The sequence below is a fragment of the Bactrocera tryoni genome, chromosome 5, assembly GCF_016617805.1.
Source record: "Bactrocera tryoni isolate S06 chromosome 5, CSIRO_BtryS06_freeze2, whole genome shotgun sequence".
In the NCBI taxonomy this organism is placed as follows: domain Eukaryota; kingdom Metazoa; phylum Arthropoda; class Insecta; order Diptera; family Tephritidae; genus Bactrocera; species Bactrocera tryoni.
In genome coordinates this window covers 6774494-6793640 of record NC_052503.1, presented here as the reverse complement: position 1 = coordinate 6793640, position 19147 = coordinate 6774494, and the positions used below count along the sequence as shown (strand labels likewise).

General features: G+C 35.3%; 1 protein-coding gene across 1 annotated transcript in view; it reads left to right on the top strand.

The window, feature by feature from the left end:
* LOC120776831 (formin-J) overlaps positions 1-19147 on the top strand; it is a 77381-nt gene that overhangs the window by 51732 nt on the left and 6502 nt on the right. Inside the window, exons 3-7 of the mRNA XM_040107852.1 lie at positions 807-1344; positions 2479-2638; positions 11435-11468; positions 17254-17401; positions 18146-19095. Of these exons, the coding sequence (XP_039963786.1) occupies positions 1162-1344; positions 2479-2638; positions 11435-11468; positions 17254-17401; positions 18146-19095 (1475 nt within the window). The 5' untranslated portion in view covers positions 807-1161. The remainder of the gene's footprint in view (positions 1-806; positions 1345-2478; positions 2639-11434; positions 11469-17253; positions 17402-18145; positions 19096-19147) is intronic.

Here is a 19147-nt window from a genome sequence, read left to right as displayed (position 1 = left end):
GGGCGAGTTCCGAATAATTAAGAATGCGAAACCAGGCCGCGGTAACGTAATGGTTTGGGGGTGCATTGCAGCGTCTGGTGTTGGAAATATCGTTTCTATTGATGATGAAATGAATAAGCACTCTTATTTTAAAATCTTAGTTCCAAGCATTGAAAAGTAGGTCTTAAGTGGGCAGTTATTTCATGTTCATTATCAACAAGCGAAAAATGCGTCATATCTTGTGTAAGAATGGCTTATCTACCATTGTAAGCAATTAAAAACACCTCCTCAATACCCAGTCACTAACTCTATAGAGCATATTTGGCATTTTCTGGAAAAAAATACGAACTCACCATATAACATCGAAAAGGCCATACGTATTAAATGAGCAAATATAACTCCTGAGCAGGCCTCTAACCTAGTTGAAAGCATGCGTCGACGTTTAGAAGCAGTTTTTCAGGCCAATGAAGGTTTAACAATATATTAGAATTACAAAAATCGGATTCAAAACAATATTTTCGATATCTGTGCCTAAACTTTTTTATGTAGAATCTTTTATATTTTTATTATCTTTAAAAATATGTAATATCTTTTAGTTAAATATTTAGTAAAAATGCAATTTTTGGATAAATATTTAAGTTTACGTTGTGCCTAAACTTTTTTGATGCACTGTATATACAAATACATATAGTATATGAACGAATAACCATACTTTAGTTCGCGCACGACAATCTAGACAGCTAGACTAGACTCAAATTGATATTGGAGTAATGACCCAACTAGTCACATAAATTAATTTCATGCTTCTCTTTGCTTCTTTCTTCCAGATGCGCTCGACCAGCACGCACATAATGCACCCAATTACAATGACATGAATGCGCCCACAACAAGCACTGCAACTGAACATACCCACACGCCCGAACATAGAAAATAAAGATTTTCTGCAGAAAGCACAACGATTTCCATAAAATTACTGCGATTGCATTGCTTGTCTTGCTTATAATATTGGTGACGGCGTTCGAATGAAACTACTCAGGTACCGTTAAACGTTTCAAAGCTAAACGCCAAACACCAGATACCAAACCTCAGGAAAGCAGGAGAAAACAAAACACACAACCATTTAGTAACTCAATCGGTCTGCCGTCAATAGAGCAAGGGGCGGACATTAGTTGCATAGTCAAAATGGACTCACGCATCGGACTGGATTACATTGTCGAGAATCGTGAATATATTTCGAAATTGGGCACTGCACTAGACACCAGCAATGCCGTCGTCAAGAAGCAAGTTTTCGAATTGCTATCCGCGCTGTGCGCCTACAACGCCGATGGCTACGCACGCGCTATTGAAACGCTAGAATTTTACAAGGTAAGCACGAGTGCATACATACATACTTACTTACACACATATCTGTGTACCATAAATTAATGTAAATAGGAAAAGGCATAACATAGCGCACAGTGCTTGATATGCTCCAACCCATATGCTCGTTCCACTATTACTTGTGTGTTATAAATTATCAGTTATCTTTGATAAGATCTTAATCAGGAAAAAAGTGTATCACAAGTTTTTATAGGAAATAAGTAGAATTTGCCGAAGAATATAGGTTAAGTTGAGCAAACGATTGCACACAAGCCCACATTCTAGGTTCTGTTACATACATACGCATATATGGACAATTATAGTTATATATGCATTTGTATACTTACATATATGTATAATATGTATGTATGTATGTTGATTCACATTACCGTTTACAACATGTTATCAAATACTAACTAGAACAAAAATAAAATCGATAAATATGTCAACAAAGGATAGTGCAAAATGAAATCAATAAAATGTAATGTGATGTCTCGCCTTTATAACAAATTTGGTATGATTATATAACCACAATGTTCGACCACGCCCATCTCTTTAATAACTGTGTACTTTATACAGAAATTATGATAGTTATTTGAAAAGATACGGGCAACAACCAGGCTAACCCTGCATGTGACAGTATTTTGCCATCTTTCGTCTGGTCCAATATACTAATTAGGAAGTTCCGTCTGTTTGGTGAACCTTGCAACACACATCTCGGAAATTTCATTGGAATATATATTGACTACATATAAAATGAACCTGGTTCCTCAAATGTTTTCAACTAATTTGATCCCAGGTTAGCCTTTTCTTTTGCTCTAGCCTTGGCAATGGAACATTGAATGTCGCTCTTTTCGATAATTTCTGAAATATTATAACTTCTAAAGACTAGTTCACCTTGTTAGTTTTTATAGGTATTCTCCAAGAAGTTTTATGGAATATTGTTCAGTTTCTAGTCTATGTAAAAACAAACTCGGGTTCGTTTCGATTGCGTTGCTGATGTGATAAGATCGAAGTTTCTCATACTAAATATGCAACCTAATTGAAGAAGCTACCCTCAGTGATGTTGCTCATTTATTAATGTTTTTAATTTTATAACGTATCTACATATTTTTAAAATAATTTTTTTCTTTCCCACAGAATCTCAAAAATGAACGTTATCGTTTCAAAATCGTTATAAACGAACTGGAGAAAGCGTCCAATGTTGAATACCAAGTTGCCTTATTGGCATTCATCAATTGCGTGATTATATCAGCATCTAATTTACAAGACCGTATACGAATACGCAATGAATTTATCGGTAAGTCTAATTAATAATTAAAATTATATATATTTGGTTCGATTTCGGAAATTGTAATTAAATTCCCAAGGTAATATTTCAAAAAAAAATTAATTCGCTAAGTTGATAGGACTGTTTTTAATTAATATGTCTAATATAAGTGAAATCTGTCAACCAGTTTGTTTACAGCGACTGCTTAAATCGGTCCACCCAAACAGTGCGTTGCGATTTTAACAATGAATGGAAATATCGAACAAAGAATTTGTCTCTAATTTTGTATTTCTAACCAAATTTCAGTGCGGAATCGTTGCGAATGTTAGAAAAGGCTTACGGTGATTTAGTTGTATCAAAAACACAAGTACAGAGCCTTCAAAGACGGTCGAGAGATCGTTGAAGCCATGCCATGTTCTGGACAACCTTCGACCTCTTCAACTGATGAAAAAATTAAAAAAAAGTGAAGAATATGGTACTTGAAAATCGTCCGGCAAGTGTTAGAGAGATAGTAAGAAGTTCGACATATCTCGCGAGTCCGTTAGAATGATTTTGGTAGATATTTTGGGTATGACACGCGTTCTTGCTCGACTCGTTCCTCTTTTTTACGAAAACTTGTCTCTTTTGACAAGCTTGATAATGCGAATTCCGATACCACATTCGTGGAGAGCATTATAACTGCTGATGAGACATGAGTTTATGAGTTTGACATGCAAACAAGGCAACCATCATCGGAATGGAGGGAATAAACGAGCCGAAATATTATGCTCATTGCTTTTTTCGATATTCGTGGTTTGGTGTATCATGAATTTTTTTCCGGAGGGACAGACGATCAGTAAGAAGTTCTATTTGGCTGTATTGCAGGGTTGGCATGAGAACATACGTTGAAAACAGCTGGAATTGTGAAAGAACAATTCATGGATTTTACATGACGATAATGCACCATCGCATCGGGCCGCGATTGTGACCGAGTTTAAAGCCAAAAACGAATGAATACCATCGATGAAACCACCGTAGGCATCAGATTTAGCTCCGTGTGATTTTTTCTTATTCTCCAAACTGCCGCTCCATCGAACACGTTCTCAGTCGATCGAAGCGACAACATTCGCTGAAGGAACTGAAAGTCATCCCAAAAATGCTTACGAAAAGTACTTCAAGGACTGGAAAAATCGTTGACAAAATTTGGGATGAATTTATGATGTTACTAGATGTTTTGTATAAATCAATTTCAGATTGATCTAGTTCATTTTCAGCCCTCAAAATCCAAGTTTTACACTTTTGTTTTTCGGACAACTTCGATTTCAATCAAAAATTGCATTTTCATTCCCGTTTAACGCATTGATTTAGCCTTTCCTTCTGTATTACCATTATTTTTTGCATCATGACGACTATTATATTTGCTCAGTTAAACAAAATTCCGGCAAACCTACTTTTAAAATCAAAGTCAAACGGAGCCTGAATTAATTTTTATGTTATGTCTTTTTTTTAATATCCCGCTAGCATACAAGTACTTCAGTTTTTACTCAATGAAAATGACAAATCAGTTCTATTGTTGGTATTAGGTCTACAACTGTTTATGTGTTGCTATTTTGTTTACAACTGATATTTGTGTAATGAACTTTTAAGAGCGACCATGCAGAATCGATGAATACGAAACACAGAAAACTCGAAAATAATAAAAAAATACATTTTTGATTACTTCATTGCGTTGGTGTCAATAAAACCGCAAGCCAGCACACAAACAATCTGATTTTTTTTATAAAAAAAAAGATTAAATCATTGACAAATACGCAAACCAAACAGCTTTGTGTGCTCATTCCTCTCAATGAATGGATGGACTCTTAATAAGTCACCAAAGTCAGCAGTAGCCTTGACCAAGCTACTTGCTGGCCGGCAGCTTTGTTGATGGTGTCGCCAGCGCCAGCCGTTGCCGTTGCTGTTGCCGCTGGCGACAAGCGCGTGCGTATCGTGCAGATAAATATTGTCGCGCATAACAAATTCCTAAGCGTTATATCTACATACTCAGAAGCGCCTCACTTTAGACTACATACATATCTTTTATTTGCTTGTCAGTTGCGTGTAAATCTTTGCACGTGGTTGACTGCGTTGCTCATTGCATGGCGATTTTCGGCAATTGAACTTGAAAATCAAAGCGTTCAGCGCGCGGCGATGAAGCCCAAGCAAAGTCAGTGGCTCATAATTCAAAATTGCATGCGCGCTAATTAAACAAAATCCAACGCTTCAACGCATGAAAGTTTGCATTTAATGATGCGTTTTCGGAAATTCTGAATTTTGCGGCAGCATCAATCGAACACTGACATCATTAGCTGGCTGAGTGAGTGAGGGGCAATTAAAACGACATTTGTTAGGATCATATTGACAATCCTATGGCAACCGATTCTAAGCATCGGAATGACTTGCGAATACATTATTGAAAGAGCCAACATCTGATGGGCATGCCAAATCGGGCAGTTCAAATCAACAATGTACCTTGAACAATTCAACCGAAAATCTTCGGTCAAAGATACAAACACGAAGGGAAAAATCTCAAGTAGATGTCCAAGATCAATCAAAATCCCAATTCAAATCGTTACGTGTAAGTATTCTGTCGGGTTTGTAGCTTTGAAATAAGGTGTATACCAAGTATTGGTAGGATATTCTAAACTCGATTCTTCCAAGACGTAACTGACAACGCACATAGGCCTTCTGACACCAGCGGGACTAATAACCCTTCACTCTATTGTTTTCTCTCCACCGATTGTTGCGACTCTATTCCTATACAAAACTTTGCATGCGCATAAAAGAGTTTTATTCTACGTCCTAATAGATTTTTTTTAATAAATATATATTCTCCATAATCCATTGCAGGTAGATTTTGGGTTCACCAATAAAAGATTGCTTTGTAAAATGTTTAAACTAAACTAAGAACAAAATTATTCCCAGTTAAATACCGTACAATAGGAGCGTGTATGCTTACGTATGTACAACTATCTAAATGTTTATATAGAACACTGTCTATATGGAAAAGAGTGAAGCAATAAACACTTTATAAGATCAGCCAAATAAAGAAAAAACGAAACTGAACAAAGAGGTTGACAATCGTGAAAGTCGCTTTTTTCCATATATGGTGCATTTACGTTCATTTCTGTATGTACATATGTATGTATGCATGTAAATATATATGTTTATAATAATTTTAATATTGCTTTGACAGCCAAATAAGGCTGGTAATTAAAAATCTCGTTTTTGTTATGTATTTTCTCCTTTATGTAAGTGAATTGCGGCGCTCGCCACACAAGGCAGTTAGACCGCTTTGTTCAATAAAAGGTTCTTTGGCTATTTAGCACAATACCTATGAAGTATGAATATTAAATAGGACTACGTAAAAGTAGAATGCAAATTAATAATAATTTAATTCAATTTAATACTTTTTATAAATACGAGGAGATCTTAGATTTGTAGGCGTAAATCTAGCTGTTAGGAGAAAAGTTGTAAATTTTTAAGATATTATTGGATTATGTTAACTTGCACTAAGAGCTAAAATCTAATTAATATTTTGCTGATTGGAAGCAAACATCTTTCTTTCAAGCTTCCAAATATGTAGGTTGCCTTTTATATTTAGTGATTTGGCAACACTAGTGTTGTAATCTAGAAACTCACAATATTATCGTAAAGTTTGCTCTTGACCAAAAAGTATGTAAATTAAATTTTGAACATTTTTACATGAATATTTTTTTCAAATTTCAACGTGACCATGGAGCTCCATCAAGGATCAGTGTTTTAGGTAGTATTTTAGTTAGGTGAATTCAATCATTGGATTAATGCATATAAGCCCGAAAGTAAACAATAGTCGACTTACCTTCCATTAAGTCTTCAAGAGCACTTCAGGTCTTTGTACACTATCGACATAGAACGAAGTTTGGAATAAACTTTACTTCACCCAGAACTTCGTTTTATTAAGGATATCTCACAGAGAACCTATGACTACCAAAACTACATTACAACTTTGTCTGTACTCCCGGCATCGCCTTCAAACCAACCAACTATACATTTTTATATATTGAATACCCGAACAAAAAACTCCAATTATTGTATACTATGTATGTATGTATGTATATTATACATGTGTGTATTATTGTTTTAAATGTTCGTTTTGCATATCATAGTGGCTGTCACTTTTGAATGCGCAAATATCAAATCTCCCCATTGGCCATTGAGGTTGTCAGCACGAGACAATCAAATTAATTTTCTGTTGCAAGCAAAATCTCACCGGCTTAAAGTCAAAACGCTCTTAGTGATTGCCTGTAATTTTATTGTCGATACGTACAATTATTATGGCATTTTAATTTATTTCATAGAACTTCCCGATACACGATTGTCAATCTACGAATTACGAGTACAAGCATCTATATTTGCGTGCCATGTTGTGAGTGTGACTTTGTAAACAAACGGTGCAAATAGCTTAATATTTATCATATGGACAATGTATTATTAAACAATTAAGAAACTGATAAGTTGTTGGGAGTTAGGTGTTTACTAGGAGGGTTGGGCCGGGAATGCAAATATATGCTAATTAATTTAATTCACTTTTAAATGTTGCAACAACTTTTATTGCAAGCTTTAGTTTAACATTGTGAATGCTTATTTAGCCGTGGGCATAACTTAATTTGAGAATATGAGATAACAATTATATGTACGTTAATACATGTCATTTAAAGGGATGTCTTACGAAAGGTTCAGTTTTTGCGCTAGAATTAATATTTCATCAAATGACGCTTTTAAAGTTAACTTTGAAGGCGAACATATTAATTTTTATGTAAACGAAGGGTGGAGTTCTGCAAATAACTTATAAGAACATGGTGAAAGGTAAGACAAAATATCTCACTAATATAATGCCTGAGATCTCTATCACATCCGATTGAAAGACGACTAAGCGAGTTCGGCTTCAGAATTCTTGCTTCTACTGCAAAACAACCCATCCAGTATGTCAAAAAATCAGTTTTAAGCATGATAATACGTGTGGTCATTAGTTATGATGCATTTAAAAGCCAACCTCGAAGAATCAGTGACCCCTATTAAAATTATTTTTCTCAAAAAGATTAATCAATAAAAAGGCTTATTGTCAGCGTTTAAAAATATTTAAGAAACAGCCTGACATTTAGCCGTTCTCAATGCTGAGTATTGAATGTGTGAAATTGTTTTTGGAGGAAGTGATTGATTTGATGAGTTATTGAGTCACATTTGTATCAATTTTTGCGGCAACTTCTCTGTGACATTTTCAAAAAAATGCTGGAGTTCGGAACGGTGATTTGTACAGACGTGCTTTAAACCCATTAGCACCAGCAAATATGCATATACAAACATCCACTTACAGTTCAATGAAAATATATTCCATCCGCACCTTGGTGAGCAAATACATAATTCACCATTTCAGTCATTTCTTCATGTCGGTTTACTGTTCGGTTAATTCCGTCACATTTTTTTCATTGTCGTGCTTTCATTCGTTACATTTGTCTGCGGTCTGACAAGAGCAGTCAACATTTTTACAATTCCTTTGCGCTGAGGTTGTGTTTTTTGTTTATCTGGCACTTTGGCCAGGCGCATCTCAATTTATTTTAATTAAAAACAATGAAAATTTAGTGCATCAGGAATTGCACAGCCAACAGCACCGCGCATGCGCAGTGACATTCCAGCTTTTTTACACATCCAACAGTACATATATGGACAAATGTGTATGTGTCAGTGGAATTATAGTTTGAGCATGTTGGACGTTGCTCAATCAAAGTAAATGCTCCAAAGCGCGCGCTGTGATCAAAGTTCATGAACTGCTTAACGGCCCTTCTATTGTCTCATGTGCGAAGCATGCTTCTGTCGATTATTATTAAACTGTGCCACTTGCTACAAGTTTTCGGCGAAACTGCTCCCCCATTTTTACATACATACATAATACGTACATGCAGCACCCAATATGACAATATATTAACGCTTTACTTCTGCCAAATCAGCCAGTTGAACTGGTAATTGCATGCTTCATTAAAAATGTCTTGTTTTGTGGGGGTGTTCTTGGTCAATTCACGCGCGTCAGCTTAATCTCATTCATTGAAACAATCAGTCATAATGTTTGTCGACATTTAGTGTGGCAAAAGTATAAGATGAGGGCTTAAGAATACAATTTACGGCATCCCAACGAGAAATTTGTTGCGAAAAATGTTTAAAGATTGTTTTGAATATATACAAGAACATAATGGCAGAATATTGAGTGCTGAGTTTCCATCTTCTGAATGAATTTATGTTATGTAATAAATTGAAAGCTAAAGTTACGTCACCGTGATATTTGATAATATGTGAAAAAATAAACTTCATTTTATGTTTGAACACCAATAAATATTGCAAAATAATACTTTTGTGCTAAGCGATCATTTAACTTCAATCTTAATAACTGTGCAATACAATATATATACATAACTGTTGCTCCGATGACAGATTCCTGCTGGGATATGTCTGATGTAAAATTATTATGACAATGCATATAAGCTTAATAAATATAGTATGTACATATATGTAGGTCCATATAAGCCTGTTATTGAAATTTGCTTAGAACCACCGAACACTTTCTGAAAATGATTGATGTAAATATAATTGGCTTTCAGACGACAATCGTTTAGTACTTTCATATTAACAGGAATTGGTTGAGATTACTAAAATAAACAACATATGTATGTATGTACGTATTTAATTTTAAATTAAATTTAATTATCAAGACGCTTATGAAATGACAATAAATGAAATTAGACTAATAAGGGATTACACTGGGACAGTAGTCAAAATACTTTTATATTCCAATGCTAAGAGTTGAGAAAAACAAGTTTTTGGATGAGAAATTTAAAATGGTTCAACGTCTATAGCTTCCAGGTTCACATTTTTTTTTTGAGTGGGATACATACATACTAAAACACCACTGACGTGCTTATAATAAATATCCGATCTCAATATTCACAATATCAGCGTTACAGAGAAAATTACTAATTGAAAAAATAAAGAAAAACGTATGAATTCGTAAACATTCATTAATATTTCGGATGCCTAAATATTTATTTATTACACTAATAGTGCTAAAACTTTCTAACTAAAACTTTTTTCGAAAGTTTGGTCAAATTCCCCGTAGACTAAAATAGATATACATGTATATTGTGTTACCTTTATATAGAACCTCTTTTCATATGCATTTTAGAATGCAAATATACGTAAATAACCCCTATTCATTGCAAGTTAGAAAATCGGTTCTTTTGTGAATTTTTATGAAGAGACATTTTATTTATATCAGTAATTATTGATTATAATCGGTAATTTATTTTGAAATAATTAGCATTCTGTTGATCCAGTATCCAAAATCATCGGAAGTCCAAAAACGCAAAAAAGTTTTTAGAATTGATTGCCTACATTAATCAATTCTAAAAACTTTTTTCTGTTTTGGAGAAACAGCGTTTCGAGAAAAATGTGCTTAAAGTTTTGGGAGCCACTTAAACTAAATTAAAAAAAAAATCTTACAAATAGACCGATAGGGACAACAAACGACGCCACATTTTTTCCGTTCCTTTGACATTTCTCTTCAGTAAGGTTTGCCATTTCATCACGGAAAGATATACGATCTAACAACGAGCCGAAATTATTAAAATTTACTTTCAAAACTAGGAGTCAGTGACCTCAACTTTACGGGTGCTACGTCCAATTTATGGTCTTGTCAGATCAACAATTGAGCGTCTGGTGGAAAAATTTGAATCCACAGACACAATACAAAATTTTCCCATGACAGTGAGACAAAAAAGTGCCCGCATTGTCGAGAATATTACTGCCGCCAGCGCATCACACGTCGTTCTCAAGCGTTGGGCAGCTTTGTGACGTCGTTGTGACGAATTTTGCGAAAAGATCTTGGTCTACATTCCTACAAAATAAAATTAACGCAAGAACTGAAGCGTATGTTCGTGAATTGGGCTGAGCAACAACTTGAAAATGATCCGGATTTTCATCGTGGAATCATCTTCGATGAGGCTCGTATCTGGTTGAATGACTTCGGCAATAAGCAAAATATGCGTTATTGGTCAGGCAGCAATCCACACGTACGCCGAAAAATTACGGTTTGGTGCGGTTTATGGGCCGAATTGCATGACATGGACTTGGACAATATGTGTTTCCAACACGACGATGCCACAAGTCACACAGCGAGTGTCACAATCGATTTATTGAAAACACTAGTTTGGTGAACGTGTTGTCTTACGAAATGGCCCAGTCAATTGGCCGCCTTGGTCGTGTGATTTGACGCCGTTAGACTATTTCCTTTGGGGCTACGTCAAGCCTATGGTATATGCCAACAAACCAGCGACGATTGTTGAACTTTGTACGAAAATCGTACGTGAAAATGCAGCAGCATCGGCCGATTTATGCTTAAAACCCGTCGAAAATTGGGTTCAGAGTCTGGACTTCTGCAAGCGTGCTGGTGGTGGACATGCAAAAGAAACCGAGTTCCATGGCATCGCATGTACTTTCACAGGAATAAAAAAATTCACTGATATCCCAAACCGTTTTTATTTTATTTTAAAACTTTTGTAGCGCTTTACTGAAAAACCGGTTATATGTATACTCGATTTACATCCACACATACATATGTACATGTAGTGTATACAAAAATCATAATTTTGAAATTCAGAAATTTAGTTTAATTTATTGCCAATCCTTACTATTCCTTAGACGTAAGAAATTATATGCATATGTACTTATTCAAAAAAGGTATTCCATCTAAATTACTATTTTTTCCTTTTTTCATTGCAGGTTTAAAAGTATTACCGCTATTAAATAATTTAAGGTAAGTAAGCAACATTTTGTTGATATTCCCAAATATAAAACACATTCCTAAATTTACGTGAATTTAAAGTTATACTTCTATACAAGTAAACAATTAACATAATGTTAACAGACCTTGTTATTTCGAACTTTCTTAGCAGCTCTCCATAAAAAGTTTTTTTGTTTTAACCCAAAAGCTTTATTGCCTTAATTAATGGTTACTCCAATTAGAGAAATTGTTAGAAATCATATCAACTCAACAGAGTTTTATTTTTCTTTTTACACAAGTTACTGCCTTTGGGAATTATGGTATAAACCTTAGTAAATTTCAGTTTAAGTGCTGCCGCAAAGGGTAATTACTCCCACCTTATATTACCCTATCTCTGCGCACTTATAATCGATTCGATTTTGCTTTAAATTTGCTAAGTACTTTAACACTTTTAAATGCGGAAAAGTTAACCTCTGGAAAACGGTTTTATTGGTGTTATTATTAAGCGATTACCTACAGAGCCGAGCCCAGAAAAATATGCAAATGCATATATTCATAACAGATAATGCTGCAATGCTAAGGGGCCAACTACACGGTTGTTTTTGTTTTTGACAATTTATGCAAATGTTCATTCATGCGAGTATCTGCATGAATTCGTCGGTGTATTTTAGATAGACACAGTTATGCCACTAAGGTGGCATTGCCGAAGCGCCACTGGCTGTCAGCAGCAATTTGATTGAGATTATGCCTTTATTGTTTCCTTTGAATTTCGCCGAAGGTGGTTTTCTGTTAATTCCATATATATACGAGTGCAACGTACACATACTCTACATGTGTTTGTATGTGGTCATGCTTTTGTAAAGTGGTTTCCTCAGAGAGCTTTGCACATGAGGCGCAAGCAGTCGCAGGCAATTTTGAAAACGTTTAATAAAAAGTACAAAAGTCCATAAAAATTTGTCTTTGTGCTTATCTCAATTTGCATACAAATTAATAAATTGTAATTAAACTTTGAAAAGTTTATGCAAGCCACGGCGTATGTGTGTGTAGGTTATATGATTGCAAAAATAATTAAAAAATTCAGTATGAGACGGTAATAAAAATGGCAATCAAAAATGTGGTCACAAAAGAATAATATACGCTAAGCAGTCGTTCGTAACCAGTGGAAAGCATGTTTTTGAAATAAACATTTTAAATAGAAAAATATATTCAAAAGTCAAGTTTGTTTTTGAAAAAATTAAAAAGAAAATATTTATCAGACGGTTACATTATTCATTAACAGCACCGACAACATAACACAGCCCCAAATTTCATTTCCCACAACAAACGTTTTGAGTTGAGAAATATTTTCCGCTCCGTCTTCCACACCTTAATGTTTCGTAACACATATCCAGAGCATTCACACTTATCCTCACAATAATGCTTTATTTAGCGATCTTTTCCGTCAGAATTAGCACATGCGTAGATTCTTTTTTTATACATTACGGTATTGACTGATTAATAAAAGCGTTAATATACTATGGCAAATCAATTAGCACCTTAGACGCATTTATCCGTTTATCCGCCCACAGCGCGACAAATACACACCCCTCAGACAGTTTTGTTTAATGATTCTTCATAAACATTCGAAAAAATGTAAACAAACAAGTTAGCTTCAACTCTGTATTCAGTCGACAAAAATTTAATTGAGCATCAACAACAAAGAGAAACCAATTTTAAATGTATAGCAAAAAAACCATTTATTAAAATTAATTATTCAGTCAAATGTTAATTAATTGTTCCGAAACATGGCTGCGCATTCGCATAAATCAAGCGGTCAACATCCGCCGACTTCAGCTTCTGCCTATTTATTACAAAACTACCATACTATTCATAACCACATACATACATATGTACATAAGTGACTTTTTTTACCCAGCAGGGAATTAGGCGTCATTGTCAGATAGTGGTAATGCTGGTTATAAATCTCTTTCAGTAAAAATAAATTTTGCAAAGGCTATAATGAGTGCTCTATAACTATAAGATTGAAGAAATGTGTTTATGTATGCAGAAAATTATTTTCCCCTTTCCCCGCACAAGTTGTAAGCTAACTTTCAAAGAAGCCTTTTCCAGACAGAAATATGTTAACTTTGTCATTACTTACCGGGAGAGAACTGTCATGCCATATTTTAAAGAGCACATCTAGTGTGAAATTTGAAAATTTTCGATTTTTTCCATATTTCGTAAAGATATACATACATATCTTTAAAAATATCATACTAAAACCTTCAATCGATATGTCAGTTAGTTGTTGTTATAGCCTTCAAAAGTATAGCCGTTCAATGTAATGTGCTTTCACAGTTTATCTTTAAAGGCTTTTTCTCAAAACTACATTTTTCAAAATTTGCTTAAGTGATTACTCGGATCCAATCACTATCAAAAATCGAATTTTGGCAGTCCAAAATATACCGTAATTTAGAAAAAAAACTGAAAAATTTTTTGTTGCACAGACAATATCTTCTAGTATTGAATTTTGTTTAGGTTTCATCCACGGAGAAGGCAGGAATCACTGTAACAGTAGGGGAGCGCCACCAGAGATTGCGTGCAACTCGAAAAATATTTAATTTTTATCTTCAAAACTTTTAGTTTGTAGTGCTAAAATATGTATAAATATACTCTAAACGTTTAAAACAATTGATATAGTCGTTTTTTAAATGCTAAAAATCGCAATTTTTACGTTGGCACTAGGTACGCCACTAAATGGTGGTCGAAACAAGGTTCCAACACAGCTTCCTTGTCTATGCTATGGCAAGCTTGTGACACGCTTTAATTTAATTTCCTATGGGTTTCATTTATAAATAGTCTTACTAAATACATATGCATTTAGTTGACAAATAGAAATTGTTAAGTCGCTAAAACTATATCTTGTATTGTCACAATCTTTGTGCGTCGATGCTATTAAAGAGCGCTTAATGTTCCAACAATTCAATAATTAATTTGAATGTATTATTCATATTGTCGATTTTTTTGAGAATGAAATTTGTCAAAGTACTTTTTTTAATATAAATTAATTTATGCTTAATATAATTTTAATACTCATTCAGTAGAGGTTTAGAAATCTTCAAATCATTTGTCACAAATTGAATTTTTTATAAATGTTAATTTTGCAAATATTATATTTGAACATTTATGAAATAAAGTGATGGGGGTTATTCATTAACTTGCTTTGAGCTCTACATATACATATATTGTAGTTTATAATTAATAGTATTTTGATGCCAAAGCCATGTCATAAAAATTCTCCAACAATTTTATGATATTTACTGCTTGTTCGATAAGTTCGATTTCAATTTTCTTAACAATATACCGATTGACTACGATAATATTGCTTGATGACCTAGATTCCTTTCGGTAAAGTTAACCAAAACTTAACTTGAAGATGGTTGTTAACCAGACATTGGCTTTTAACAATGCAACATATACATTGTGACAAAAAAGTACCCGGGGTTTGTAATTAAATTCTCCTGGTAAATGATATTTCAAAAATAAATGATATTCCTAAGTTGGTGAGACTGTCCTTAATTACTATGCAAAATGTGAGCGCGATCTGCCAAAAAGTTTGTTTATAGCATGCTTAAGTCGGTACACCTCAGCAGTTTTTTACAATGGTTAAAAATATCGAACAAAGAAATTATCTCAAATTTTGTATTTCTAATTGAACCGAAATTGTTGCGAATGTTCAGTTTTATCAAAAAAAAAACGAGTGGTACAAGTCCTTTAAAGATGGTCGAGAGATCGTTGAAGACATGTCTCGTTCTGGACGGCCTCCGACCTCTTCAACTGAACAAAATTTAAAAAAGTGAAGGATATGGTGCTTGAAAATCGTCACGCAAGTGTAAGAGAGATGGCAAGAGAGCTCGAAATCTCTCGCGAGTCCGTTCGAATGATTTTAGTGGCTATTTTGGGTATGAAAGGCGTTCTTGCTCGACTCGTCCCGATAAAGCTGAATTTTTTGGAAAAGAGTACGATTGTAACGGAATTTAAAGCCTAAAACGCAATGAATACCAGAGATCGACCAGAACTGAAATTACCACTCCGTAGAACCCGTTTTCAGTCGATCGAAGAGATAAAACAAAATTCGCTAAAGAAACTGAAGGCCATCCCGAAAAGTGTTTCGAGGACTGGAAAAATCGTTGTCATAAGTGTATTACATCTGGTTGGGATTATTTTGAAGGCGACAAAATAAGTATTGACGAATAATTAAATATTTTGCGGCTTATTTGCAATTACCGGGTACTGTTTTGTCACAATGTTTAATTATATATGTGAGTTCAAACCAATATATACATACATACATAGAAGTATAGTTATCACAGTTAACTTGTAAATATGCATATGCGTGTGTATCCCTCACCGTTAAAACTCTGACGTCACAACACGTGAAAATGGCCAAAAGGAAATCTTATGCGAAATTTTATGTACCTGCCGAAGCATTTGGTCAACAGCCACCTACTAACTTGTCTTCTCCACACAAACTAATACATACATGCACATGTGTATCTACTGCTGATAGCCAAATTTACATACACACTCCCCAAATTAATGTTTTCATATAGAGCCCACTCACTTTCATACGGTTGCACACACACACACACGCACTTTCGTGCATTTAGTTGGGCATCGAAAATCACGTGCTGAGACCCGTTGGAGCTTTCTCGTGAGCAAAACGGAGTAAATTTTGTTAATTCACAGCGGCAGCCAACGGGATTTCTATGCGCGCGCACCACGTGCATGCCGAAAATGAAAATTTACCAACAATAAACAAATATGAAAAGCTAAAGTATTTAATCAAAATTGAGTTGTAGTGCTCGCTCTCCGCAAATCGGCTGCTGGCCGACTCCAGGTCGTCATATTGGAGTGAGCATACCATGCATAAATGAGTTTAATACATTTCACACTGTAACTACTGCCTCCAAATCGAAAATTTTATTAAATAGAAAACTTAACGGAATTAGAAACAAATACATATTTATAAGATACTCAGAAGGATAAGTTTTTAAATTGTTATAACGCAATTCTCTGCGTACTTCGAGTTCTGCAACTGTTGTTTATCCCATCAGTAACTACAAACTCGCAGACGGTCAAAGAACGGTATACTTTGGCATTCCTTTCGTTTGGATATTCAGTGTTTTCGGTCATAAAGCAAATTCGATTGCCAAGGACTCTGCTCAACAATCGAGCGGCTTTCTTACAGACTAAGAGTCTAAGGCTGTGCGGTGGAGACGTCAAAAATACAACGTCTTGGTCGTTTCGCCTTTTGTTGTTCCCTAGCGAAGTATAATTTCCGCAGCTTGCAACTAGTGAACAATTTGAAGTGAGTGCCTCGTATTTGGTGCGAATGATTAGTTTTTAAGGACAAACAAACACACTCGCATATAGATAATATGTGGTGGTGTTGTTGTTTTGAATAAAATAAATTATTTATAATTTTCAATTAATGCAAGCGAATACCTGGAGTATTATATTTGGTCCATTTCGTAATTTATAAATGATTTTGCCATTATACATGGAGTATATTTATTTCGATTTCGATTGTGAAAATATCAATGAGTTATCGCATTGTTTATTGCAACTTTCCTCTTTAGCTGCATCCGTTTGAAGAAGAAACAAATTATTATCATAAGCAATTAAAAGGACATGTAAAAAGGGTATAAATTAGTTAATATCGACAGTAAATAATAACTTTTTCATTTAACATTGGTCTTTTTAACAATAATCACATAAGCGGCTAGAAGTTACGACAACAAAAATACTATATGTTATAATTTATCTATATTTTCAGGAAAGTCGCACAGAGTGTGGGAGATATTATAGTGCAATTGGACGTATTCGACGAACAGCGAGAATGCGACGAAGCTCAGAGTCTACAGGGCCCAAGTGGCATCAACTTAAATTCGCATCTTGATGTATTCTACGCGATATTGCGACAAGTATGACAATTTTTAATATGATCTTGTTTTCTTATACTATGCTTGTAAGGATTGGATTGAACGATTCCAAAAATCTTTGTTATTTCAAATGCTTCAGAAAATGTAAAGTTCCATTAATTAAAATATTAGAATTAACTCTTACGCTTCTCAATGCCTGTAAATTTTCAAACATAATCTTTTTTTTTTCAAATATATATATAATATATATGTGATCAAGAATCCACTCCACACATTTCGGTTAATGTTATGGATATGAAGAGTGACAATGTTAGACTCGTACCAAAATACCTGAATCTTTTGCAGAAGCGACCTCGAGTAGGGGTCGCAAGAGAACTGCTTGACAATGTAGCCGAGAACACTACTTTCATCAAACGCATTTTAACTGGTGACGAGACGTGGGTTTATGAATAAAACGAAAACTGTCCAAAAATCTAACGAATGGCTCACCAAAAATGAAATATTTGTATTAAAATACGTGAAAATGTAGTTTTTTGTCAGTCCAGGTCATTTTTGATCAGATGGTATTATTTAATTTCAAAGTAAAATATAATGTCAGCATTTATTCCGTCAGCTCAAGGATTTTGTAGTGGCTAAATTAACATAAAGTGTTATCATCTATCCTACTACCATATGTACATATATAATGATTATTTAGTAAACCTACTCGTATGTATCCATACATACTCGACCATATAAATTAAACTTAAGTAGAGTAAAAGTTAACGGCGCAATTTGTACTTTTAGGTGGCCGATACGCCACAGGAAGTGCCATTTCTAAGTATATTACAACATTTGCTACGCATAGATCCCAAAGAGGCAATCAGCGATGTGATCTGGGATACAACAGAGAAGTTGGTGCATCGTGCCACACTACTCGAGAGTCATGAGGACTCGGTGAGGATACTGCGTTCGCCGAGCGTACAAAAATTCTCCTGTCCACATTGTCGTGGCGAAGCAACCAGTCCAAGTCGCAAAAATGCCGCCTCACTTTCTACCTCAGCCTCATCACAGCTGCATAACGGGCCGTTATCACCGATATCATCACCACCACCACCACCACCAGTACTACCTTCCACATCGACGCCGGTACACTGTGCGCCACCCGCACCACCGCCGCCCATTCCGCCGCCTCCAATGAATGGTCCTATTAGTGGTGGGGCACCACCACCACCTCCACCGCCAATTATGAATGGAAATTGTCTAGTAGCACCGCCCGTCCCCCCACCCGTACCTGGCGCTCCACCACCTGCACCACAGCCACCAGGCTCCACTGGTAATTTACTCAGCAATCACACGAATCCCATGCGACCCGTCACCCCGGACTTGAGCTTAAACGGTCACAATATGATCTTACTACCGCAACAAGACACACCAGCACCCAAGTCGAAGATGAAAACTATCAATTGGGGTAAAATTCCGCCGAATCGGGTCATTGGCAAGCAAAATATATGGACTATAGTGGCCAATAATCATCAGGACACGCCCATGACCGACATCGATTGGAATGAAATGGAAGGATTATTCTGTCTGCAATCGACCAGCGCTCAAGGCTCACCGAAATTGGGCCGTGAAAGCAGCAGTAGTTCGGGCTACGATACACTCGACCGCAAATCCAAAAAGGAAAGCACAGAAATATCTTTGCTCGACGGTAAACGCAGCCTGAACGTAAACATCTTCCTCAAACAATTCCGAAGGTGAGAATGTTTCGTTTTAGTTATTATCCAGAAATAGGGAATTTATTAAATT